This window comes from Schistocerca piceifrons, chromosome 2 (genome assembly GCF_021461385.2).
Source record: "Schistocerca piceifrons isolate TAMUIC-IGC-003096 chromosome 2, iqSchPice1.1, whole genome shotgun sequence".
NCBI classification, from domain to species: Eukaryota; Metazoa; Arthropoda; class Insecta; order Orthoptera; family Acrididae; genus Schistocerca; species Schistocerca piceifrons.
Window position 1 is genome coordinate 830,881,775 of NC_060139.1, and position 26,169 is coordinate 830,907,943.

Here is a 26,169-nt window from a genome sequence, read left to right on the forward strand (position 1 = left end):
CAGGACTGCAGACATGTACCTGCCAACAAACAAAAAGTGTAATTATATAATTTTAATTATTTTGAAATGTTAACTAAAGTTTTGACTACCCCTGTGAGAAGCATACCACGTATTGGTGCATAGAACACACTGGAGGATTCACATCTACGTCTTGGTGTATAGATAAAAAGAGAGAAAGAATGAAATAAAATAAATAAAAACATATCTTCTTGACACATAGACTGATGTAGCTTCCTAACTGCATTAAATTCAAAATCACTTTATGGCTGAAACTTAGGTCATAGTGGGGCGCTAATCTGCACTTATGGAACCAGCGTGGGGGTCTAAAGCAACTCGCCTCTGTTGGCGCAAAATGTCTGGGATTGTAGCTGTACTTGTAGCCTTGTGAACAGAAAATAACTGCTGGCGATCTAAAATGTCTATCGCAATCTTGCAGCAATGACCAGCGCGAAGGTAGCTTAGAGCAAACACATCGACGGTGTTAAAGTTTACTGTTCGGCGCAGTAGCAACACAGCTACTGCAAGAGGTCGTAGAGGGCGGTGATGTAGGTCTGCGCCATCTGCAACGTCTCGTACTTGGAGAGCTGCCGGTCGTTGCCGAGCGAGGGCAGGTGCGTGCGTAGCCGGTCGAACGCCCTGTTGAGGTTCTGCATGCGGCGGCGCTCGCGAGCGTTAGCGGCCAGCCGCCGCCGCCGCATCACCAGTGGGCTCACCGCGCGCCCGCTGCCGCCGCCACTGCCGCCCCCGCCGCGCCTCGCCACCCCCGCAGTGGCCAAGCAGCCCTCTTCGTCGTCGTCGCCGTCCCAGTCGTCGTCGTCGGCGAAGCCGTCGTCGGAAGTGGGCGAATTGGCTGGCAGGTGTAAGGAAGCCTTGGCAGGCGAACCGGCTGTGGTCTCCTGCTTGATGACCGGTACCAGCGGCTGCTGCACGGCGTACCTCAGTTGCTCCACCTTGCACAGCTCCTGCTTCACCGCAGCAGGCGCCGGCTGTTGCTGCTCGCCGTAGCGCAGCACCAGTGGGTGCAGGTCTGGTGCGATGAACTCCTCCACTGATTCCCTGCGCAACGAAACAAAACAATCCATTTCAGTCCCACGCCAGTCATGCTCGTTTGCTGTTTAGGATCCTGCGCAGGGAGACCGCATAAACTCGCCAATTTGGGACAAATTGACAGAACCTGAAGGGCACTGCTATTGACTGTCTTGAATGTCAAAATATTCCGACCAGTTCGTTAATACAGCTTAAACAGTAATTCTTAGCCAGAGTCAGTAAGCTGCCCGTTTCAGATCAAAAATGGCTCTGAGTACAATGGGACTTAACTTCTGAGGTCATCAGTCACCTAGAACGTAGAACTACTGTAACTAACCTGTTTCTACGGGTTATTACGTTATTATTAGGAATGGAAATACTTATTGCTTGTGAAATTAACGTGAGAAGATTAGGGTCGCCACCGACTCTAATCATACAACTAACCAAAGGGTTGGCCGAGTCGGAAAATAACTTAATTTGATCACAGACCAAAAACTCATAAAAATGCATACGTTGTGATGTCGCTCATAGGGGATGCGATGTAATTAATGGTACTGCCCGTACACTGTTCACGAGAATCAAACATTTAAAATAAAATAGAAAATGCATGAAAACTGTGCATAATATCAGCTCCCAGCAACGCACCTGAAAATAAGACCTAACGCAGGTGGATTTCTCACAAGTAGCGCAAACCTCTTTGTCTACTTGACCACTACAGGAGTTGGCTATCCTGTACAACTGCTGCTGTACGACTATCGCAGACTTTCTGCAGCAGACTACGCCACCGTCTAGCAACGTGACACACAACCACATTCATTCAATCACCCCACTATGAGAGTTATGAGAAAAGAGAAACAAGGAAAAGAAAGAGAAAAGCTAGTGATAATGGGCTACCGGACTAATGACAGGTGGCTACAGGACCCTTTCACTGCTTAAACCTAACTAACTTAATGACATCACACACATCCATGCCCGAGGGAGGATTCTAATCTGCGACCGTAGCGGTCTCGTGGTCCCAGACTGTAGCGCCTAGAACCGCTCGGCCACTCCGGCCGGCCCCCGTCTCAGCGCCGGAAGCGGAAAACCAGTATTTGGTCTCAATAACGACGCTGATTCTGCCGCTCTTGTGACACGAAATAGCGACCTACATGACTAGCTGCCCTTAGCTTATAGGGCAGCAATGAGGTGACATTTCAGCTAAGGCAAATGTGTAATATAACTGCGTAGGCTTCCGAGGCCAGAATCAGTGGACATAAAAGTTTTCTGGGTATGGTACCGTGTCATAAAGTTTAAAACAACTGCGGCTGGAGAAAAACCAACGTTTCGGCCACGGATGCAGCGGCATGCTTCTGGGTCTAATGGTGCCTTCTAGCTATGCAGTGTCCTTTATATTTTGTTGTTACTGTTCAAGGAGAAGAAATAAAAACTTTGAGGTTCGCCGATGACATTGCAATTCTGTCAGAAACAGCAAAGGACTTAGAAGGGCAGCTGAACGGAATGGATAGCGTCTTGAAAGGAGAATATAAGATGAAGATCAACAATAGCAAAACGAGGATAATGGAATGCAGTCGAATTAAGTCGGGTGATGCTGAGGGAATTATATTAAGAAATGAGACACTTAAAGTAGTAAAGGAGTTTTGCTATTTGGGGATCAAAATAACTGATGATGGTCGAAGTAGAGAGGATATAAAATGTAGACTGGCAATGGCAAGGAAAGCGTTTCTGAAGGAGAAATTTGTTAACGTCGAGTATATATTTGTCAGGAAGTCATTTCTGAAAGTATTTGTATGGAGTGTAGCCATGTATGGAAGTGAAACATGGACGATAAATAATTTGGACAAGAAGAGAATAGAAGCTTTTGAAATGTGGTGCTACAGAAGAATGCTGAAGATTAGATGGGTAGATCACATAACTAATGAGGAAGTATTGAATATGATTGGGGAGAAAAGTTTGTGGCACAACTTGACTAGAAGAAGGGATCGGTTGGTAGGACATGTTCTGAGGCATCAAGGGTTCACCAATTTAGTATTGGAGGGCAGCGTGGAGGGTAAAAATCGTAGAGGGAGACCAAGAGATGAATATACTAAACAGATTCAGAAGGATGTAGGTTGCAGTAGGCACTGGGAGATGAAGAAGCTTGCACAGGATTGAGTAGCATGGAGAGCTGCATCAAACCAGTCTCAGGACTGAAGACCACAACAACACAACTGTTCACTGCGCAAGCCATTACGTAATAGTTTTAAAAAGGTAGCTAGTCTCATTGGTCGCTTAAGGAAGAAGGAGAGGGAACTTTATTTTAATAGTTTATTGCTATGGAGGGAGAACGTATCCTTTGTTGTCTATTGGCTCTTGTGTTATGTGCCATGATCGGTGGTCACCGCCGAGTGAGAAGTTGGCTGCTGTTTACAAAATACTGGACGTCGGCCACGCGGCGGCAGTTATTCGTGGGTGGTGCTCGTGCCTCGTGTTGACAGTGCGGTCTGTTGGGCTCTGTTTGCTGACAGCCAAGATGGGGCAAGCCTGATCCATTCTCCCTGTTCATGTTATTAGGGTATTTAAGTATTTCGATGGCCTCTCTGAGTTTGCGTTTCGTCATAACCGGTTGCCTGGTCAACACACAGACTTCGCTGAATTTTATTTCTTTTCCACAGTCTTGCTGGTGTTCTGCCACTGCAGATTTATTGTGTTGCCCTAGACGAATATAGCGCTCGTGTTCCCGAATGCGCGTTGGTATTGGCCTACCAGTCTCGCCGATGTATGCCTCTCCACATTCGCATTCCACCTTGTAAACGCCTGCAGCGTGTAAAGGATCCACCTTGTCCTTAGTGGAGCCTAGCACGTCCTGGATCCTACGACCACTATAGAAGACAGGCTGCAACCCAACGCGGAATGTGGTTGTATCAGGCACTAACCGTGTAATCGGCCACAGACAGCGCACCATTGTCGATCTTTCCAGAAGGGCAGTGCGCAAAAGAATCCTTATAAATAGGGCCCTCCTAACCTACTAGGAGGGAGTGTAGTACTAGCGATGAGCTGACAGCGCCCCACAGCACATGTCAGCACGAACCGGTTAATGTGGGACTCAGAGCAGACTTAGAGAATGAAGAGTCAGTCAGCTATCGATGGGAACTTGTAAACCGGAATGAGTGCCAGGGGTTCCATGAAATGTACTCACATCTGTTCTTACACATTTCCGTCCTTTATCCTAAGTTGTCCTGGTGGGTTCCGTACCCTGCACCGCTCAAAGCTTGCTTTTCAGACATGGTCAGAGAATCATCAGACGGCCCACCACCAGTTAAGCCAATGGAATTCATCGGCTGAGGTAAGGTCCCTCGTCAGATATCTAGCTGTCTTCCTTACACCCTCTCAGGACGCGACAAGTTTTAACTCTCAACGACTTTCCAGAAATACTTTTGAAAATTTTACGCATGCTAATGTATTTTATTAGGTCTCTAGAGTTCAAGGTGTCTGCAGGCGACCGTGAAAGAAGTTTCAGAAGCGTGCGATCGAGGAACAGAATGTACCTACCAGCACTTCCTTTTCCTCAGTCGAATTCATTTCTAACAACAAATTCATTATGACGGAGCAAACTGTCAATAATGAAACAGTCATCTATTAATTTCATAATCTTTATCCTGAAGAAGTTGAGAAAAATTTTGGTAATGAGATTGAAAATAAAAAAGGATACGCAAAAACTTAAACTTTATTACAATTCTCAGTGTAGCCATTTTATCTGGTGATACGTATCGACACTACCCTACTGGCTTATTTCAGTTGGCAACGAAATTACATGTTTTCGTCCACTTGGAGAAATGGTTCAAATGGCTCTCAGCACTATGGGACTCAACATCTGAGGTCATCAGTCCCATAGACTTAGAACTACTTAAACCTAACTAACCTAAGGACATCACACACATCCATGCCCGAGGCAGGATTCGAACCTGCGACCGTAGCAGCAGCGCTGTTCCGGACTGAAGCGCCTAGAGCCGCTCGGCCACAGCGGCCGGCACTTGTAGAAATACAAGATGAGTAAATCTTCTGTTTACTGTGTTAACTTGTATGCTTGTCGTTTCTGCTCCTGTCCAGCTTTCCTACGAAGACAGTTGCGGCACCACTCGGCAACCCATCTCTCCTTGCCACTGTGTGTGAAGCTACACACAATTTACATTACTGTATCTACATCACTGACAAATATAATGTTGTAACCTATGGAGTGCTGCCGGATCGGGATAAAGCTGACCATAGGAACGTGGGAAACAATAGTTACTGCTACGTACAGCAGTTGTAATGAATGCCAGATTTTCACAGGCACATAGTTTTTTTCAATATGTCTATCGCAAAACAAGTTTACATTCGTAAACGATTCTCGGTCATCATACAATTTCGCGGCGTACCATGCACATCTGTAGTTAGAATTACGTAGGAATGAAAAAGAAAATTGCTGCAGCGAGGTTCAATTCACAGACCTCGCGCATATGAAACTAAGCGCTTACTCGGTTGGCTGAAGAATCACTGAATATATATATAATTTTAAAACTCAGTTTTCTCAGAAACGGTTGAGAGTTGCGTCTTCCTGTTTGCCTACTAATATGATGTAGTCCTAGTCGTGCCCTACACACCCTGTTAATAGGAATCGAATCGGTGATGGGGAGTTCGTACGATCTCCGTGTTAGCCTTGCCAAAGCAGAGCTTTGCTCCGACCTATTGTTATGAATATTAGCACGAAAACCTATCTACCAACGCATTATCATGTTCTAGTGGCGCAAAAACTGCTCCGAAGGTCACTCTGAAGATGGCAGAACGGTACACAGCCGAAATGAAATGAGCGTATGGCATTGTTGGCCGGGGACGTTCGGCCGCAGAGTGCAGTTCTTATTTCAGTCGACAACACAATGGGTGACTTGTGTGCCGGTGATGAGGACAACACAACACCCAGTCCACGAGCGGATAAAATGCCCAACCCGGCTGGGAATCAAACCCGGTATCGCTGCATAGGAGGCAAGCACGTAACCACCCAGCTAAGCAAGCAGACAGCCGAAATATTAGAATATGCGGAATTTATGCTGCTGCACGTCCGAAATTAAATGGAGCACTCCTGTAACATTCGAATGCAGTATTAGTGGTGTGCCGCTTGATACATTCTCTTTCATTGAACATTGGGAGAATTCTAATAAAGCGTAACACGTCTATGAAATTAAATGGCGTGTGACGAGGGCCTCCCGTCGGGTAGACCGCTCGTCTGGTGCAAGTATTTCGATTTGACGCCACTTCGGCGACTTGCGCGTCAATGCGGATGAAATGATGATGATGATTAGGACAACGCAACACCCAGTTCCTGAGCGGAGAAAATCTCCGACCCAGCCGGGAATCGAACCCGGGCCCTTAGGATTGACAGTCTGTCGCTCTGACCACTCAACTACCGGGGGCGGACATCTATGAAATAACCCACGAACAGAACACTAACGCAACCCCTTCCTGGAGTTCTGTTCGAATGTTTGGATTCCACCTCACGAAGGATTAAAGGAAGACGTCGAAGCAATTCTGTGGCTCGCTGCTACAATTGTTACCGGTAGATTCGGTCCAGACGCCGGTATTACGAGCATGCTTCCTGAAATCAATGACGGGATCGCGAGAGAGAAGACGTCCTTTTCGTGGAACACTATCGAGAAAATTTCGATCACCGATATTTGCAGCTGACTGTATAACGAGTCTACTGCCACCAACTACTCGTTCCACCGGCAAGAGAAAGAGAAATTAGGGCTCATACGGAAGCATACAGACACTCATTTTTCCTCTCGCTCCGTTTGTGAGTGGACCAATCATACGAGGTATCCTCCTCCATGTACTGTATGTATGTAGATGTAGAGGAAAGTGTTTGTCACTGCGATCGCTTGAGGAATGTCTTGAAAAACTATTACTTGAGAAATGTCTTAAGACTTGTTTAGTATAGCGTTCTTTTGTCTTTCTGTTGTTAAACACTGAGGTGACAAAAGTCATGGGGTGGCAATATACACACATACACGTGGTGAAAGTATCGCGTTCACAAGGTATAAAAGGGCAGTGCATTGGCGGAGCTGTCATTTGCGTTCTGGTGGTTCATGTGACAAGGTTTCCGACGACATTATGGGCGCACATCGAGAATTAACAGACATTGAACGCTGAATGATAGATGGAGTTAGACGCATGGGACATTCCGTTTCGGAAATTCAATATTCCGAGATACACAGTGTCAAGAGTGTGCCGAGAATAACGAACTTCAGGCACTACCTCTCACCACGGTCAACGCACTGGCCGACGGCCTGAATTTGACGACAGAGCAGCGGCGTTTGCATACAGTTATCAGTGCTAACAGATGAGCAACACTGCGTGAAATAACCGCAGGAATCATTGCGGGACGTACGACGAACTTATCCATTAGAACAGTGAGGCGAAATTTGAGGTTAATGGCCTACGGCAGCAGACAACAGACGCGAGTGCGTTGGCTAAGAAAACGACATCGCCTGCAGTGCCTCTTCTGGGCTCGTGTCCATATCGGTTGGTCTCTAGACGACTGGCCAGAAGAGTCGCAGTTTCAGCTGGTAAGAGCTGATGGTAGGGTTCGACTGAGGCGCAAATCCCACGAAGCCATCGAACCAAGTTGTCAAGAGGGCACTGTGCTAGCTGGTGGTGCATCACCTCGACGTAGCATGGACTCAGCAAGTCGTTGGAAGTCACCCCCAAAATTATGGAGCCATTCTGCCTCTACAGCCTTCCATAATTGCGGAAGTGTTGCTGGTGCAGGATTTGTGCACGAACTGACCTCTGGTGGGCAAAAGATAGTGCGCCACGTTATTAGGAGTTATCCCATCACTTTTTTTCATCTCAGTATAGTCTTTTGGTATAGATTAACATTTTTACACATAATACAGCTGTCTGTATTATGAAATCGCTTTTGAAAGTGTATTTGGATGTTACCTCACATGCAAGTGAAACGTGGATGATAAGCAGTACATACAAAATGAGACTAGAAGCTTCTGAACGCTGAAAATTACATGGGTCGACAGAACAAATCTTCAGGCATCAGAGAATATATGCACATTATAACATTATAAAATAAAGCCCCACCCAATCCGTGTCTGTCTGCATGTGAAAGCTAATCTTACGAATTACTGCAAGACTTTGGACATGGTTTACACTAATAAACAGACTGCTTCACGGCGAAAATACGTGTATATAATTTAAATTATAGTAATGGTGAGCATGTAACAAATGTACTGTTATCTGCTCCACAATTAATTCGTGTCTCGAATGACATCCCTTGGCAGTAACGGGAGCTACTAGTTGGTCAACTACAGACAAGGTGGATCACTCTAGTTACGTTATGTAAGGGAAGAGAAACAGGGAAATGTTATAGAAGGGGACAGACTACACAGTTCAGGTGAATGTAGGTTACAATTGAAGAGGCTTGGACACGACAGCCTGCCATGGAGACCTACATTAAGCAGTCTTCGGAATGAAGATCACGGCCACAATGGAAATGAAAGCCATAGTCTTAAAACACAGAATACTCGTCTCGAGGAATATAATCGAGCTGTGGTAAAGAGGCTATAGCCGTATTCACGAGGAAGATTTCAAAACAGCGTTCAGGCATCTAGATTTATTTATATTTTCCGTGATTTCCCTAAATCGCTTACGGCGAATGCTAGGATGTCTCCTTTAAAAGGGTATGGCCGATTTCCTTCCTCACTCTTTCCCAATCCAGGGTTGGGTAAGGCCTCTGATGGAACTCGTCGTCTGTGGAATCTTATTCCTGCTTCCTGTTTATAGTCAGTCTGACTGCACAGTGTTTACCCACTTACCTCGCGAGTGCTTTAAACCAACGCCCACCTCCATCGATTCGAGAGATGCGGCAGCAGCTAATTATACCTCAATTCAGACACCAGGCAAGTTCCCACTTCCACCTAAAGCTGAAAGGCCAATATTTGAAACTGAACGTTTGCTCAGCGCTACAGTCTGGAACCGCGCGACCGCTATGGTCCGGTTCGAATCCTGCCTCGGGCATGGATGTGTGTGATGTCCTTAGGTTAGTTAGGTTTAAGTAGTTCTAAGTTCTAGGGGACTGATGACCTCAGACGTTAAGTCCCGTAGTGCTCAGAGCCATTTGAACCATTCGTTTGCTCGGCACTTGACGGATACCTTACTGTATTACCCCAATGTCTGCGCACATATCCCTTATAGTATCGGGTTATACGCACGATAGCCAGAAAAGCTGACTGTTATGGAGGCATGTAACTCAAAGATTGGATACTTAAAGAGGCACAAAATGCTTCTAACTCCTCATCATCAGACAATTTTCGATTAAGAGATATCTTGGATAAAATGTAAGTGCTATCGACACTCGTCAGGTTTGGCAGCCATAACTGCACGTGACGAAGATGCTGACTGTAGGCATTTTTAACATGAAAAGCTTACGATGCTGGACAGAGCATTATCATTCTGTCCTTCCCGACCTCATATTAAGAGGAATTCTTCACGTTTCCCCACGAATAATACTAATTTACCCTTCCAATCCTTTGCCTACGTATCACTTCCGCTTTCGATTCTTGTTTCCACCACTGTCTTGCTCACTTCTTGTGAAACATCGTTAACGACCAGCAGTCGATAAGGCTTTATATTAAACTTTACATCACACAAACCATTCTAGATTGCTGTTCAAATGTGTGTGAATTCCTAAGGGACCAAACTACTTAGGTCATCGGTCCCTAGACTTACACACTACTTAAACTAAATTATGCTAAGAACAACACACACGCCCATGACCGAGGGAGGACTCGAAGCTCCGACGGGAGCTTGATTGCTCATATTTCGATAACTGGATCCCATGCAAGCTAAAAAGTGTTATTGTAAGGAGATAAAATAAGAACATTATGTGCAACCACCTGATAGTTTGTTCTACGGTTGGCACGCAAAAGAACTGCAGTTTACGGTGTCATAGATTGTACAATCGGACGTAGATCGCACCAGATCGCGAAGGGCAGCTCACCCATTCCTGTGTGATGGTTACGATTTATGACCTTTAGGCTTGCGCACGATTACTCTCTCAATGTATTTAATACGGCTGATGATACACCTACTTAGTTGCAAGGACATCAACTGAAACTCGCCGTCAAGCTACCAGTTCAGTGTACTGAGTTACGGTATTCTGGCATTGCCCTGATGGTAAATACCTTGGCGAACACGTCAGCAATGAAGCCCTCATTAAGAAGTCCACAGCTGGCTTAGTACCTTCAGATTACAACTGTGGCTTCCATCCAATGCCAGCTTAAGACATCTTTTTTAACAGTTCCACTGCCTGCCTTGTAATCGTATTGCCAATGCTCGCAATTCAACGAGAACAAATCCAACAATAATGTGCTGAAAAGTGCTACTGTTCCAGTATCCAAAGTTGGAAAACGGTATCCCAAAATACAATACTTGCTATCCTATTTTACATCGAGCTAGCCTCTGGTTCTTATGTTCTTTCAGCGACACACACCGACTTTCGAAACATACAATGAAAGAAAGCAATCATTGATTTTGCGTTAACCGTTTCCAGCAACCAGGTTATCACAATCTGATTTTTGTGGACTTCACTATAATCGGCAGCTTTTTAGTGGTTGACTCTCCAACCGCACCACAAGTTACCATAACTTCGCACGGTGCTATATTTTAGAGCAACTCTCTGGACTCGCCAAAAAATTCTTACCTCAAAAAAGACCGTTCATACTGACCTGCGGTGTCAGTCCGCGAGTTCTGTGCGGGAGGCCGCTGTTCAGATATTTTGGAGTTCAAACTCCGCCTTCTCTGTAACTTATCATAGGATGTGCTGAATATAATATTGAATCAATCAACAGAAACTGCAGCATTCATTCAGTGAGTCCTATGCGGAGGAAAGATATGTATTTGGATAACACTTCCGTAAGCATTGCACGGGAAGGTGAGCGCTATTCGAAGAGTTTCACTGTCGACAGACTTACGGCAGACATGGGAAGAAAAAAAAATCCAAGTTACAAGGTTCCAATGTTGCAAACTGCTATTCTGTAGAAGAGTTCCTCGCAGTAATTGGGAATTTTTCACTGTAATGTGTTATTTAATCTCTGTCAGTTTCAGCGTGTTTTATTAATTCTTTAATGCTTTTGTTTACGAAGTTCCTCACTCGCGATGCTGTTATCTAGAGAAAAGGAAATGCTTAATGATTTGGTATTTCCGCTTTTTGTACGGAATGGCAGCTCTATACTTGGATACAAGTACGATAATGCTAAAAACAAAGAATTCTCTAGTACGCTCTTTCACGGCTAATAGTAAGCTTACGGAGCATATTACATCGTTCAATGCCCATGGGTAACGCTGTTTATAACGGGAAATGCAACGAACACCACAAACGAGTGGTAGTCAAGCTGAAACGAAGACGGAAGATTTGTTTAGCGAATTCTGTAGAAGTGCGATGTTTTTGTAAAGGAAACCGAAAGTAAGATGACGGTGCGACCTATTTAAGATTACTTCTCAAGCGCTTGGAGTCTTTTGTCAAGTAGGCATGACAGGCTACTTTCATGGACTTCAAAAAAAAATGGTTCTGAGCACTATGGGACTTGACATCTGTGGTCATCAGTCCCCTAGAACTTATGAACTACTTAAACCTAACTAACCTAAGGACATCACACACATCCATGCTCGAGGCAGGATTCGAACCTGCGACCGTAGCAGTCGCGCGGTTCCGGACTGCGCGCCTAGAACCGCTAGACCACCGCGACCGGCATGGACTTCAGAAACGCGCTGCTAGGACCATAACGGGTCAGTACAACCCTTAGACACGCAACAGAGACTTCAATTTAAATGCGAATTATTGGAAGACAGGCGACAAAATTCATAATAAACGTATTGAGTAAACTTGGAAAGACGGTAAAGCAAGACCGTAACAATTCAGTCGCCTTAGTCATGTATTTAAATAGAGAAATTACACTTGCCGAAAGCTGTCATTTTTCCTTTACCCCATACACAAACATGAGAGAAAATCACTAAAATTGCTTAGACGTACTCACCGCCACAGACTAAACAATTATTTTCGGGGACCACATACGGGTGCAGGAATTAAATCAGAGGTACCGGTATATCATTCACTATGTACGACGGAAAATAATGTATAAGACATTTCTAATAAGTTGTGTAACATAAAAATGGGGAAGACGCGAAAGTGATAAAGCACTGAAAAAGCAATTTTGATGTACTCTTTCTGTCCCCAAGGTTGGCTACACCAGCATTAGTTGCCGATTCGGCGATTGTTCTCCCAGTCCAGCTGACCGGTTCGTGACCCCGCTATGAGCTGTGCGTGATGCAGCACATCCCAAGGGCACCCAATCCGTCCTTTGTCCAAAAACCGCCGCCGAATTTTGCACAGACTCTATTCTCGCGTCGAATTTACAGACAGTATTTTTGCCGTATTATCAATGGCGTATCGCACCGCACAGTATGCCCTACGACGTATGCACTATTGCGAATATTGTTTCTACGTCTTCATTACAGATCACATGAATCCCAGTTGGTAACTTTGTACTTCTTAACTAATGCTATGTGAGTTAGGGTAAGATCTGAGGAAAAAGAGAACTTCTAGTCAGTTAAATGGACTCTACAAGATGTAAATAATAGGCAAGAAAGAGCATAAATGAGATTTCAAGCCTTCTATAATCGGAGACTTCAATGCATTCATAGAGAAGGAACACTTGATAAGGGTAAAAATTTTGTAATAACAGTGCAACGAAAAACAACAGAAGCGAACAAAACAGATAGAATTATTCTGCACCTACCAAAGCGTAGTAAATACATCTTGTTCAATACTTACACGTCCGAACAAGAAGAATGCATCGCATCTCTTACGGGAAAAGACTGACATGATTCGTTTTCGCCTCTGCAGTTACTTACAGTTTTTCTATAACGGAGGAATGTGATTAACGTGAAGCGTAGAACAGAAAGTTTTCATATTCTGTCCTAGATATGCGCAATAGAGTTAATGATACACATAGATTAAAATTTTCCCACGGTTCCAAATAATGCTGTCAGTGGTGTACCTCCCACCCATCTGATACAAACAAAGCTTTCTGAGGCGTAAATCGAAATATAAATCGCAATATATTTAGGCTGCTTCTAAAGAAGCTATTCATCTGCCTCAACATTGTCTGATTACTCACCTAGCAGAAAATACGTCTTCAGATGACACTGTACTTCCTCCGTATGATACTATGGTAAATTTTCAAGACCAACAGACACTCATGACACTAATAATTGACGTTTACGGTCTATGTAATAAGCGTTCTAGCAGTTCTGAAAGTTCACGTGATATTCTCCATAATTCGGGTCGCTACGGTGTTATTTTTATCCGTTTCAGCTATCTAGTATGACACGACATTAAACACCTTCTGTAGCGAAATCGTCGTTGTATCACGAGATTCAAGGAGTGTGTATTGATAATATCGTACAGACGAAAAGCTAAAGCATACATTTTTACAATTTAGTCGAATGTCTGCTCTCACGAATTATCGGCATTACATAGATGTCGTCGTAGGAAGTAAACAATATTTCAGCGAGGCAGCGGCTCGTCGTTTTGAGGTGCGACGAACGAACTGTGTGCAGCTCCTACGACAGAAATCGACGCGATGCACGAGCATGACGAGCAGTTAATTTGTCGTGAGAGCCTCAAACAACATACCTGCATGTTATTATCCGCGGCTAGAGCATGTACAAGTCAACGGTACTAAATCAAACATATAAGTCATCTCTTAGCACATATAATATCAATGGTACTAAATTCATCATATAAGTGATCTGCAATTATAAACTTCTCTGGATGCAGCTGAAAAACCTTCGAGCTTTGGTGTTCTGTAATTTCGATGTTGGATACGTGAAAAAGGGTCATTTTGAACACGTAAGCGTCGACGAAAGTCGCTTTGTTATATTGCACTGGCGGACCAGTCTCGTCTACGTGGCTCATCATCTACGGAAAGAGCATATACAGTCATTGTCATTTATGATGAACTTTATATGTAGTCAGCTATTACATGCTCTATCAGCAGATGATGGGCGGTGCACGCGAAGGGGCCCAGCAAAAAGTATGAATAAATGAAACGAAATTAATACAAGCGACTTTGGTTGGCCTTAACGTGACAAAACTGACAAGTCACATACACCTGAGTAACAACGCTCAAAAGTTTCATAGCCACAACAAACATTTGATCAAGTGAGCATTCGCAACTGAGAAACATATTTATAGAATAAAAATCTGTTTCATATCTATTAATTTTCAAAATTTATTCCACGACCGGTTTCGAAGCTAAACGCTTCATCTTGAGGTGCCACCAAATAATTATGAAAACACGAATGTCTGGCGGTCGGGCCAGTCACTGGGGAGCACACCCACGTCAACAAACGCACGGGAACGTAAGACCAGCAGCCACAGCGCCACCCCCCGGGACAACACGACACATTTATAATTTCATAATTATTTGGTGGCACCTGAAGATGAAGCTTTAAGCTTCGAAACCGGTCATGGAATAAATTTAGAAATTTACTAGCTACTGAAGTGGATTATTCTTCTAGAAATGTAAGTTACAGAATAACGTGAACGTTGTGAACCAAGGCTTGCTAGACAATAGCGCACGGGAAGAGTCGGTCAGAGTTTTCGCGGTACTGACCTGTAGGCGAGGTGCAGTGGCGGCATGAGGGCGGTGTACCGCGGCAGCAGGTCGGGACCCGGGGTTGCCGCGGCGGCCTCGCAGCCGGGGGTGACGGACCGCTGGCTGCCTGGGCTCGGCGTGTGGCAGCCGTCCGACAGCGCGTCCAGCTGCTGGCCCGCCGGCTGGAACAGCTGCTGCACCCTCTGCTGCTGTTGGTAGCCCTCCTCCTTGCCGCCAGCGCAAGCGAACATGTACCGGAACATGTCTGTCGCCATGGCGACCGTCGCTCCTCCACGCATTCCGCACACCGCACAGCCTCCCGACTCGCGTGGGTCTGTCGCCCGAATCCGCGCGGGCGAGCTCCAGGAGCCGCGGCGAGTGGAGGGGAGAGCACCCGCGCAGACACGTGCCACCCGGCCAATGAGGGGAGTCGACGTGACCACGTGGCTGCCCCCACCAGCGGCGGTAGGCGTGGCCGCGAGCCAGCGCGACGTCCCACCTCGGCTGCCCTGCGCGCGCCCCACGTGGTAGTGGCGGCTCTCACCTGCCGATAGCCACCGTGCAGGCGCCAGGTGGTTGACAGCCTTGGCGCTCGCATGTCACGCCCGGTTGCCATATTAAGGCACAGCCTTGCTCACCGCATCATAGCCGCATTTTCAGAGGATCTGACCTAAAATAATAAAGTTTCGATTTTACATGTGATTTATATTACAATTCATACTATAATTTTAACGAACTTAAAAATTTTTACTACTCGTTACTCACTTGTTTTGGTGCATACTTTCACTTCACTTAATGAAAAATCGACAAGTTCTCATGGCAGACGTTTTCGATTTGTAGTGGTTGGTTGGTTGGTTTGGGGAAGGAGACCAGACAGCGTGGTCATCGGGCTGATTTGTAGTGTTCATTCTTCGTTTTTCATTACCTAAGATCAATGAGATGTTTCGTGAAATATCTGGCAAAAATGCAGATTTATCTTAAGAATACTGTAAGCGACTTTTGAGCAACACCTTTTTATTTGGTGGCTCTTGTCTTGTTTGTGTATGTAAGTGTGGCCAATGAATCGTCTGTTCCCTTCCGTTTACTCCGTCTTTCTCTCTCTCTCCTTCCCTCCCTCCCTCCCTCCCTCCCTCCCTCCCCCCCCCTCTCTCTCTCTCTCTCTCTCTCTCTCTCTCTCTCTCTCTCCCTCTGTGTGTGTGCGTGTGTCTGTGTTTTATATACAAAAAGGTACGGCCAAACTTTCAGGGAAACATTCCTCACACACAAAGAAAGGAAATATGTTATGTGGACATGTGTCCGGAAACGCTTACTTTCCATGTTAGAGCTCATTTTATTACTTCTCTTCAAATCACATTAATCATGGAATGGAAACACACAGCAACAGAACGTACCAGCGTGACTTCAAACACTTTGTTACAGAAAATGTTCAAAATGTCCTCCGTTAGCGAGGATACATGCATCCACCCTCCGTCGCATGGAGTCCCTGCTGCGCTGATGCAGCCCTGGAGAATGGCGTGTTGTATCACAGCCGTCCACAATACGAGCACGTAGAGTCTCTACATTTGGTACCGGGGTTGCGTAGACGAGACCTTTTAAATGCCCCCATAAATGAAAGTGAAGAGGGTTGAGGTCAGGAGAGCGTGGAGGCCATGGAATTGGTCCGCCTCTACCAGTCCATGGGTCACCGAATCTGTTGTTGAGAAGCGCACGAACACTTCGACTGAAATGTGCAGGAGCTCCATCGTGCATGAACCACATGTTGTGTCGTACTTGTAAAGGCACATGTTCTAGCAGCACAGGTAGAGTATCCCGTATGAAATCATGACGGTGAATCGCGGAAGTACAGTACATACTGACGAAACTAAAATGAGCTCTAACATGGAAATTAAGCGTTTCCGGACACATGTCCACATAACATCTTTTCTTTATTTGCGTATGAGGAATGTTTCCTGAAAATTTGGCCGTGCCTTTTTGTAACACCCTGTATATATATACACTCCTGGAAATGGAAAAAAGAACACATTGACACCGGTGTGTCAGACCCACCATACTTGCTCCGGACACTGCGAGAGGGCTGTACAAGCAATGATCACACGCACGGCACAGCGGACACACCAGGAACCGCGGTGTTGGCCGTCGAATGGCGCTAGCTGCGCAGCATTTGTGCACCGCCGCCATCAGTGTCAGCCAGTTTGCCGTGGCATACGGAGCTCCATCGCAGTCTTTAACACTGGTAGCATGCCGCGACAGTGTGGACGGGAACTGTATGTGCAGTTGACGGACTTTGAGCGAGGGCTTATAGTGGGCATGCGGGAGGCCGGGTGGATGTACTGCCGAATTGCTCAACACGTGGGGCAAGAGGTCTCCACAGTACATCGATGTCGTCGCCAGCGGTCGGCGGAAGGTGCACGTGCCTGTCGACCTGGGACCGGACCGCAGCGACGCACGGATGCACGCCAAGACCGTAGGATCCTACGCAGTGCCGTAGGGGACCGCACCGCCACTTCCCAACAAATTAGGGACACTGTTGCTCCTGGGGTATCGGCGAGGACCATTCGCAACCGTCTCAATGAAGCTGGGCTACGGTCCCGCACACCGTTAGGCCGTCTTCCGCTCACGCCCCAACATCGTGCAGCCCGCTTCCAGTGGTGTCGCAACAGGCGTGAATGGAGGGACGAATGGAGACGTGTCGTCTTCAGCGATGAGAGTCGCTTCTGCCTTGGTGCCAATGATGGTCGTATGCGTGTTTGGCGCCGTGCAGGTGAGCGCCACAATCAGGACTGCATACGACCGAGGCACACAGGGCCAACACCCGGCATCATGGTGTGGGGAGCGATCTCCTACACTGGCCGTACACCACTGGTGATCGTCGAGGGGACACTGAATAGTGCACGGTACATCCAAACCATCATCGAACCCATCGTTCTACCATTCCTAGACCGGCAAGGGAACTTGCTGTTCCAACAGGACAATGCACGTCCGCATGTATCCCGTGCCACCCAACGTGCTCTAGAAGGTGTAAGTCAACTACCCTGGCCAGCAAGATCTCCGGATCTGTCCCCCATTGAGCATGTTTGGGACTGGATGAAGCGTCGTCTCACGCGGTCTGCACGTCCAGCACGAACGCTGGTGCAACTGAGGGGCCAGGTGGAAATGGCATGGCAAGCCGTTCCACAGGACTACATCCAGCATCTCTACAATCGTCTCCATGGGAGAATAGCAGCCTGCATTGCTGCGAAAGGTGGATATACACTGTACTAGTGCCGACATTGTGCATGCTTTGTTGCCTGTGTCTATGTGCCTGTGGTTCTGTCAGTGTGATCATGTGATGTATCTGACCCCAGGAATGTGTCAATAAAGTTTCCCCTTCCTGGGACAATGAATTCACGGTGTTCTTATTTCAATTTCCAGGAGTGTATATATATATATATATATATATATATATATATATATATATATATATATATATATATATATATATATATCAGCCAATTCAATCATTAAATGATGTGGCCTCTTCGAGTCGTGGATTCAGGTAGGCTTTCAGCAGTCTTCTCCAAGTGGGACGGTCTTGGGCAGTTCTCTGCCAGGTGTTACCAGCGATCTTCTTATTGTCTTTGTCCCATCTGTCTGGTGGTCTTCCTCTAGGCCTCCGGTGGTCTCTCGGACTCCACTCCAGTACTAGCTTCGTCCATCTGTTGTCCTTTCTTCTTGCGACGTGGCCAGCGCACTGCCATTTCAAGGAACCTACTGTCTCTAAGATGTCATTAACCTTCGTCACAGTCCGGATGTCATCTGCCCTTTTCCTGTCCTTTCTTGTATAGCCCAGCATTGATCTCTCCATGGCTCTCTGTGCTGTCCTAAGTTTCCCTTTTGTAAATGAGTTCAGTGTCCATGTCTCGCAGCCATACGTCATCACAGGAAGAATGCAGTGATCAAATACTGCTTTCTTCAAATTTGCTGGCATTTTTGATCTGAACACTTTTGAATTCTTCCCAAATGCTTGCCAGCCAAGCTTGATGCGTCGATAGATTTCTGGCCTTATGTCTCCCTTCATATTTATAATCTGGCCAAGGTAGACATATTCACTGACCTCTTCTAGCAGACTGTCCTTTACCTTCACATCTCCAGCTGGGACCCATTTGTTGGACATTACTTTTGTTTTGGAAACGTTCATGCTCAAGCCAACCAGCTGACATTCCGATGCAAGATCTGTAACTAAGTTTTGGAGCTCTGCGAAGTCTTTGGCCAGTAAGGCAATATCATCAGCAAATCTCAAGTTGGTAAGCCTTCTTCCATTAATTCTAATTCCCTTACCTTCCCACCTCAACTTTGACATAGCCATTTCCAATACAGCAGAGAACAGTTTTGGGGAGATGGGATCGCCTTGCTTGACACCCCTCATGATGCGGAATTCTTACACCGTTTGTTGCAATATGCTTGGGAGAACAGTACATTTTCAGGCAGACAAACTTTCGAAATTACAGTAGTTACAATTTTCAACAACAGATGGCGCTGCGGTCTGGGAAACTCTATAGTACGATATTTTCCACATATCCACCATGCGTAGCAATAATATGGCGTAGCCTCTGAATGAAATTACCCGAAACCTTTGACAACGTGTCTGGCGGAATGGCTTCACATGCAGATGAGATGTACTGCTTCAGCTGTTCAATTGTTTCTGGATTCTGGCGGTACACCTGGTCTTTCAAGTGTCCCCACAGAAAGAAGTCACAGGGGTTCGTGTCTGGCGAATAGGGAGGCCAATCCACGCCGCCTCCTGTATGTTTCGGATAGCCCAAAGCAATCACACGATCATCGAAATATTCATTCAGGAAATTAAAGACGTCGGCCGTGCGATGTGGCCGGGCACCATCTTGCATAAACCACGAGGTGTTCGCAGTGTCGTCTAAGGCAGTTTGTACCGCCACAAATTCACGAAGAATGTCCAGACAGCGTGATGCAGTAATCGTTTCGGATCTGAAAAATGGGCCAATGATTCCTTTGGAAGAAATGGCGGCCCAGACCAGTACTTTTTGAGGATGCAGGGACGATGGGACTGCAACATGGGGCTTTTCGGTTCCCCATATGCGCCAGTTGTGTTTATTGATGAAGCCGTCCAGGTAAAAATAAGCTTCGCCAGTAAACCAAATGCTGCCCACATGCATATCGCCGTCATCAATCCTGTGCACTATATCGTTAGCGAATGTCTCTCGTGCAGCAATGGTAGCGGCGCTGAGGGGTTGCCGCGTTTGAATTTTGTATGGATTGAGGTGTAAACTCTGGCGCATGAGGCGATACGTGGACGTTGGCGTCATTTGGACCGCAGCTGCAACACGGCGAACGGAAACCCGAGGCCGCTGTTGGATCACCTGCTGCACTAGCTGCGCGTTGCCGTTGCCGTACGCGGTCGCCCTACCTTTCTAGCACGTTCATCCGTCACGTTCCCAGTCCGTTGAAATTTTTCAAACAGATCCTTTATTGTATCGCTTTTCGGTCCTTTGGTTACATTAAACCTCCGTTGAAAACTTCGTCTTGTTGCAACAACACTGTGTTCTAGGCGGTGGAATTCCAACACCAGAAAAATCCTCTGTTCTAAGGAATAAACCATGTTGTCTACAGCACACTTGCACGTTGTGAACAGCACACGCTTACAGCAGAAAGACGACGTACAGAATGGCGCACCCACAGACTGCGTTGTCTTCTATATCTTTCACATCACTTGCAGCGCCATCTGTTGTTGAAAATTGTAACTACTGTAATTTCGAAAGTTCGTCCGCCTGAAAATGTACTGTTGTCCCAAGCATATTGCAACAAACGGTGTATTTCTATCGCTGCTCGTTTAGTTTTTATTGCCGTTTCAAATATACCGGTCATTTTTGAAACACCCTATATATATATATATATATATATATATATATATATATATATATATATATATATATAGAGGGAAACATTCCACGTGGGTAAAATATATCTAAAAACAAAGATGATGAGACTTACCAAACAAAAGCGCTGCCAGGTCGATAGACACACAAACAAACACAAACATACACACAAAATTCAAGCTTTCGCAACAAACGGTTGCTTCGTCAGGAAAGAGGGAAGGAGAGGGAAAGACGAAAGGATGTGGGTTTTAAGGGAGAGGGTAAGGAGTCATTCCAATCCCGGGAGCGGAAAGACTTACCTTAGGGGGAAAAAAGGACAGGTATACACTCGCACACACACACATATCCATCTGCATATACACAGACACAAGCAGACATATGACTCCTTACCCTCTCCCTTAAAACCCACATCCTTTCGTCTTTCCCTCTCCTTCCCTCTTTCCTGACGAAGCAACCGTTTGTTGCGAAAGCCTGAATTTTGTGTGTATGTTTGTGTTTGTTTGTGTGTCTATCGACCTGCCAGCGCTTTTGTTTGGTAAGCCTCATCATATATATATATATATATATATATATATATATATATATATATATATATGCGTGTGTGTTTTTCCCATCGGTCTAGGATCCTTAGACAACGGAAGAGAAAGAGAGGATCCAAGGAAGAGCGCCGCGTTTCGTCACAAGTCGTTCAATAAGCCTGTGACTGTTACGGCGATGCTTCAATATCTCCATTGGCAGACACTACAAGAGACGCGTTGTCCGTCACTGAGAAGTTTACTGTTGAAATTCAGAGACCGTAGATCCTGGTTACCTCGACCTTCATACTCCTCGGGAAACGACCACGACGAGAAAATTAGAGAAATTAGAACTTTTGAGGGGCAATCAAATGAAAACGGAACACAACAGGACCATGGAATGGTTCCACTCAAAAGTAATCGCCACACGCGCTAAGATATTTATCCCACTGGGAGACGAGACGATCAAACCCTGTTTCGTACAACGCTGTCGGTCCGCACACACTCGTGCGCATCCTCGTCCGATTTCAGGTCGCCAGAGACATGAGAATCGCACGATGAAAGTTCCGGGCAGTATGGAGGATGTGGCTCTGTTACGCATCCAAATCTCTGAAGCGTAGCCTTTGTCCCATTGGCAGTGTGGGGGCGGGCGTCATTACGTCCGACAGTACTTTCTGCAAAGTGTCTTCCTAGTGCTACGCACTGATTGTGGTTCTACGCTCGAGGAACTCGAGAAGCAGAGGACTTCTGCACTCGAAAAAGGCCATCTTGACCTTACCAGAACTTTTGTGAACAGCTTTGTGTATATAATAAGTTTCCTTTAATTTACGTCTATGGTCACAAACTTTTTGTTAACAGATTACCGGTTTCGGTCTTTAATGACCGTCATCAGATCTGATTCATAAAAAGTCCTAATGAAACAGATCTGATGATGGCCATTAAAGACCGAAACCGGTAATCTGTTAATAAAAAGTTTGTGACCATAGACGTAAATTAAAGGAAACTTATTACATGTATGGGTCACTGTTTATCGCGACAATGTCGCAGCTTGTGAAGCTTTGTATATCTTTGACGGGGCAGATGTGGGACGCTTTCACTGTTGCCTTTGCCGTTTGTTCTCGGGCTCGAAATGGTGGGCCGGCCGGCGTGGCCAAGCGGTTCTAGGTACATCAGTCCGGAACCGCGCTACCGCTATGGTCGCAGGTTCGAATCCTGCCTCGGGCATTGAAGTGTGTGATGTCCTTAGGTTAGTTAGGTTTAAGTAGTTCTAAGTCTATCATGACCTCAGATGTTAAGTCCCATAGTTCTCAGAGCCATTCGAAATTGTGACAACACGTCGTCTTCGACAGCGGTGGTCCCTGCTCGTCGAGTTCGTGAGCGTGGAACCACAATCAACGAACAGCGCTATGAAGAGACTTTGCAGAAACTGCGACGCGCCATAGAGTCAAAATGGCCAGGAATACTGTTGGATGGGATCATCCTGTTGCACGATAACTCCCACCTTCACACCGCCAATCGTACGAAGGTTACGCTCCAGCGACTTGTTTGGGAAACAACACACCATCCTCCTTCCGCCCGGATGTTCACCGTGTGATTTTCACATCTTTGCCGACCTGAAGAAAGACATGCTTGGACGTCGGTTTCAATCAGATGAGAAGGTGCAAGAGTGGGTGTACTTGTGGATCTGTCAGCGGCCGACCGCGTTCTTCGAAACAGGAATTGATCGTCTCGTCCCACAATGGGACGAATGTCTTAATGTCTTAAAGTGTGCGGTGATTACTTTTGAATGGAACGCTTCCATGGTCCCATTTTAGCGAGTGTTCGGTTTTCATTTGACTGCCCCTCATATACGAACACCTGGCGCCCGTCGTTCTTACCACACGTCATTCGAGAATGGATCAGGGAAGATGTGAAATACCGTACACCACACCAGGCGCACCTCCACCACACTCTGTGAGGTGGATCCGGGAGTATAGGTGTTGACGTAGTAGATGTATTAACTTGTACGTCAATTCGCGTTTTAACCCAACCTGTAGTAGCAGACCATTTGTTGTCTGCACTTGTACGATCATCTGGGTAGCGTCATCTGAAGCTACGAATTCGTTATTAGTTGGTTAGTTAGTGATTTGTATGTTCTGTAATTACCGCTTGTGGAAACTCTCTGTGTGTCGAATTCATTCGTCCTTGTTGTTCCACAGTGACTGCTTTTACGATTGTTCGAGTTCTTGTGCAAGTGTGTTTACTTGGAACCGTGTGTAGCTTCTGTGATTTACACTGAGCAGATGAATTCTGTCTGTGTACTGGGGTAGTCAGTAGGTCGGTTGAAATAGCGCAGCGAGTGTGTCGGGTGGAAGGGAATTGATAGGCTGTTGGTTGGTTCCTCAGCCGTCCCTAGGTCGTGTTGTCACCCGATTGTCCAGTGTTACGCTTGGTTGCCTGTCTCACCTAAACTGTTGTTAGAGTTTCCTCCCCAGACCGACCCTTGGAACACTTCTGAGCAGCACTGTTTGTTGTTTGTGATTGCCATTTTATTTGGTCGCAGGTACTGTGACTGTCTTTCAGCCGTGTATTAATATTGTCTGTTTTATGTTTAGTATATGGCTTTCAGCCGAACTTCATAACAACTTTAAGACTGAGCCTTCAGCTGTGTTTCATTTAAAATTCGTGTTACTCTGTATTTAGGCCTTCATCGGCATTTGTTTCAGAATCTGTGGCTTTAATATCTAAATCCTTGTCTGTAAGGTTTCTCTTTAATTACTTTGGATTCTTGAAACGGCTTTCAGCCGTGTTCTGTAAATGTTTATCTTAAGGTTGTCTTTAGTTATTCTTGAGTAATTGCTTGGGCCTTCAGCCGACAAGATTCTTCAGGTTTCCTTAAGATGTTTTCTGTTGTACTGTGTAAAGGCTTATCTTTAAAGTCTCTCTTTTATTATGTAAGGAAATTTTTTTATTGAGCTTTCAGCCGAAGAATTAACTTGAATTTTCCTTAATATGGCCTGTAGCCGTAATTTGTAAATGCTTGGCTATTACAGAATTTCCTTAGCTGATCTGAAATATTATTTCGGTATTTAGCCGAGAAGATACCGTAATTTTGCTTAAGTAAGGCCTTCAGCGTTACTCAAAATGCTGGTGTTTTAAAAAGCAGTCATTTAAACTTATTCTGGAGAAGTTATTTGGGCCCTCAGCCGTGAATTGATCTTTGTTGTTTTAAAGAGAAACTGTGCATTGGTTTGAGCAATAAGGTTGTGTGTGTTCTTATATAACTAACAGTAATTGACTTTGGTCCCTTTCCACAACCTGATCCGTTCTGTCCTGTGAAAAAAGATTTCACTGATTATCAAATTGTGACGTATGATGAATTACTCGATCATTGCCCACTTTTCTTTCTAACTCCCTACGCGAGTCACTGTGCTAGCTGGGCTGTTGGTAATACTTTGGAACTCGCGAGTGAGTCCTTTTGCTGATTTTTTACAACCACGTTTCACAATACGCGGTGGTACCTGTCCATCGGTGCATGAGGTCTGCCTGGTCTTCATTCAGCTGTCGTTGTTCCTTCGTATTCGACTTCACAGTCACACCACCGACAGTCGACTTGGGCAACTTTAGAAGGCATATGTTTCTGTTGACAGGACTCCCACATTGTTATTCCCTGTGAATGATAAAATACTCTACAGTTGTAAAAAATGTTTCTAAAGGAAAGTGGTATGTGGATCCCTGTTCGTACCACACTTACCCACCATATCTTAGATACCATAAAAGGAGAAGCGGGTTGGAATCATGGTTGGTAGTCACAATTTATAATTAAGACAGTTTATTGACATTAGGTCTTTTAAGGAATTTGACAATTACAAATTGCGGACGAGTCAGTAGATAAAGCTTTGCAAGTACAGTTAGAGACCCAACGTCCTCAGTACTGAAATAAACAGTCCCTTAAGAGAAAGTTATGAAAACTTATTATGCCAAGCATTTACAGAAACCTTAAGCATAGCAGTTATCACTTACTTCACATAGCCACTGCATCGAGCTCCTTAAAACCAGTTATTACATTAAGATGGCCACACTTAACATTCTTCATTAAAATACCCTTATAAACTTACTATTTCAATCCGTTAAATAAGCACTTGCTAAAATATCAATTACAAACTTAACGTAGTGGGGCACTGATACCCGTCGCTTTATTTTCCCTTCTTAAGAAAACAGAATTACTGACAAACTTCAGAAATTCAAACTCCCTCAAAATACATATAATGAAAACAGTTATCAATAATGGGTGACATAATGACACTTTAACAGTAGTGCCAAGCTAAGATCCAATTACATAACATGATAGAACCACTTACATAGAAAACTACAGCAAAAACACTGATCTTTAAAAATGAATGTTCACGTGCTCAGACGTGTTAATAAAAGACTGCTAGAAAGAGCTGCGCAAGGAACTCAGCAGATGCTACGCAATTTAAAGTTTAGTCAGTTGCCAGTCGCTAATATTTAATGAAACAGGTTCGTATAAGAACAGATTACATACAATATATATTTATATATCTACCAGCTTAACCCGCCTTGGCGGAAGGAAGATAAATACTAAACTTTGGAAGGCGGTATGTGAACAACTCCCGGTAGTGGCCAGGTTCTGAAACACAGCCAGGCATACACCTCGGGTGACATTTCACTCCCCCCAAAGGCGGTGGCACAATCAAAGGTTTTTGCGCGAATCACAACGACATTCTAATAACTCCCAAACATAGAAACATTCGGCAGAACCTTTGACTCGATATATGGGTATGCTTGTAAAGGAACACGTTACTCTACTGACAAAATCGCAACTTTGACCTTGAGCATTTTACACATAGACAACTGTATTAATACAGTTCAGTCTTTGAAAACGTCAATATAAAATCATTTGATTACAAGAAACACAGAGCACTAGTAAAACCTCTGAGAAAACTTTCAAATAACGGCCACCACTTAACTAGGCCAACTGAACTCTTCCACACCATCTTAAAGTTCGACTATGGAAGTCTCACCATAACAATAAAATTTAAATGCCTCTGAGTGCGT

The 26,169-nt window shown here is 45.2% G+C and overlaps 1 protein-coding gene across 1 annotated transcript; it reads right to left on the minus strand.

Annotated features, from left to right (window-relative positions):
• Positions 1–515: 515 nt before the first annotated feature.
• On the minus strand, positions 516–14,983 carry LOC124775907. The gene is made up of 3 exons (XM_047250743.1): positions 14,727–14,983; positions 915–1,056; positions 516–647 (listed from the first exon to the last, which is right to left on the minus strand). Exons 1-3 carry the CDS (start codon positions 14,981–14,983, stop codon positions 516–518), a joined length of 531 nt encoding a protein of 176 aa, XP_047106699.1.
• Positions 14,984–26,169: the final 11,186 nt, after the last annotated feature.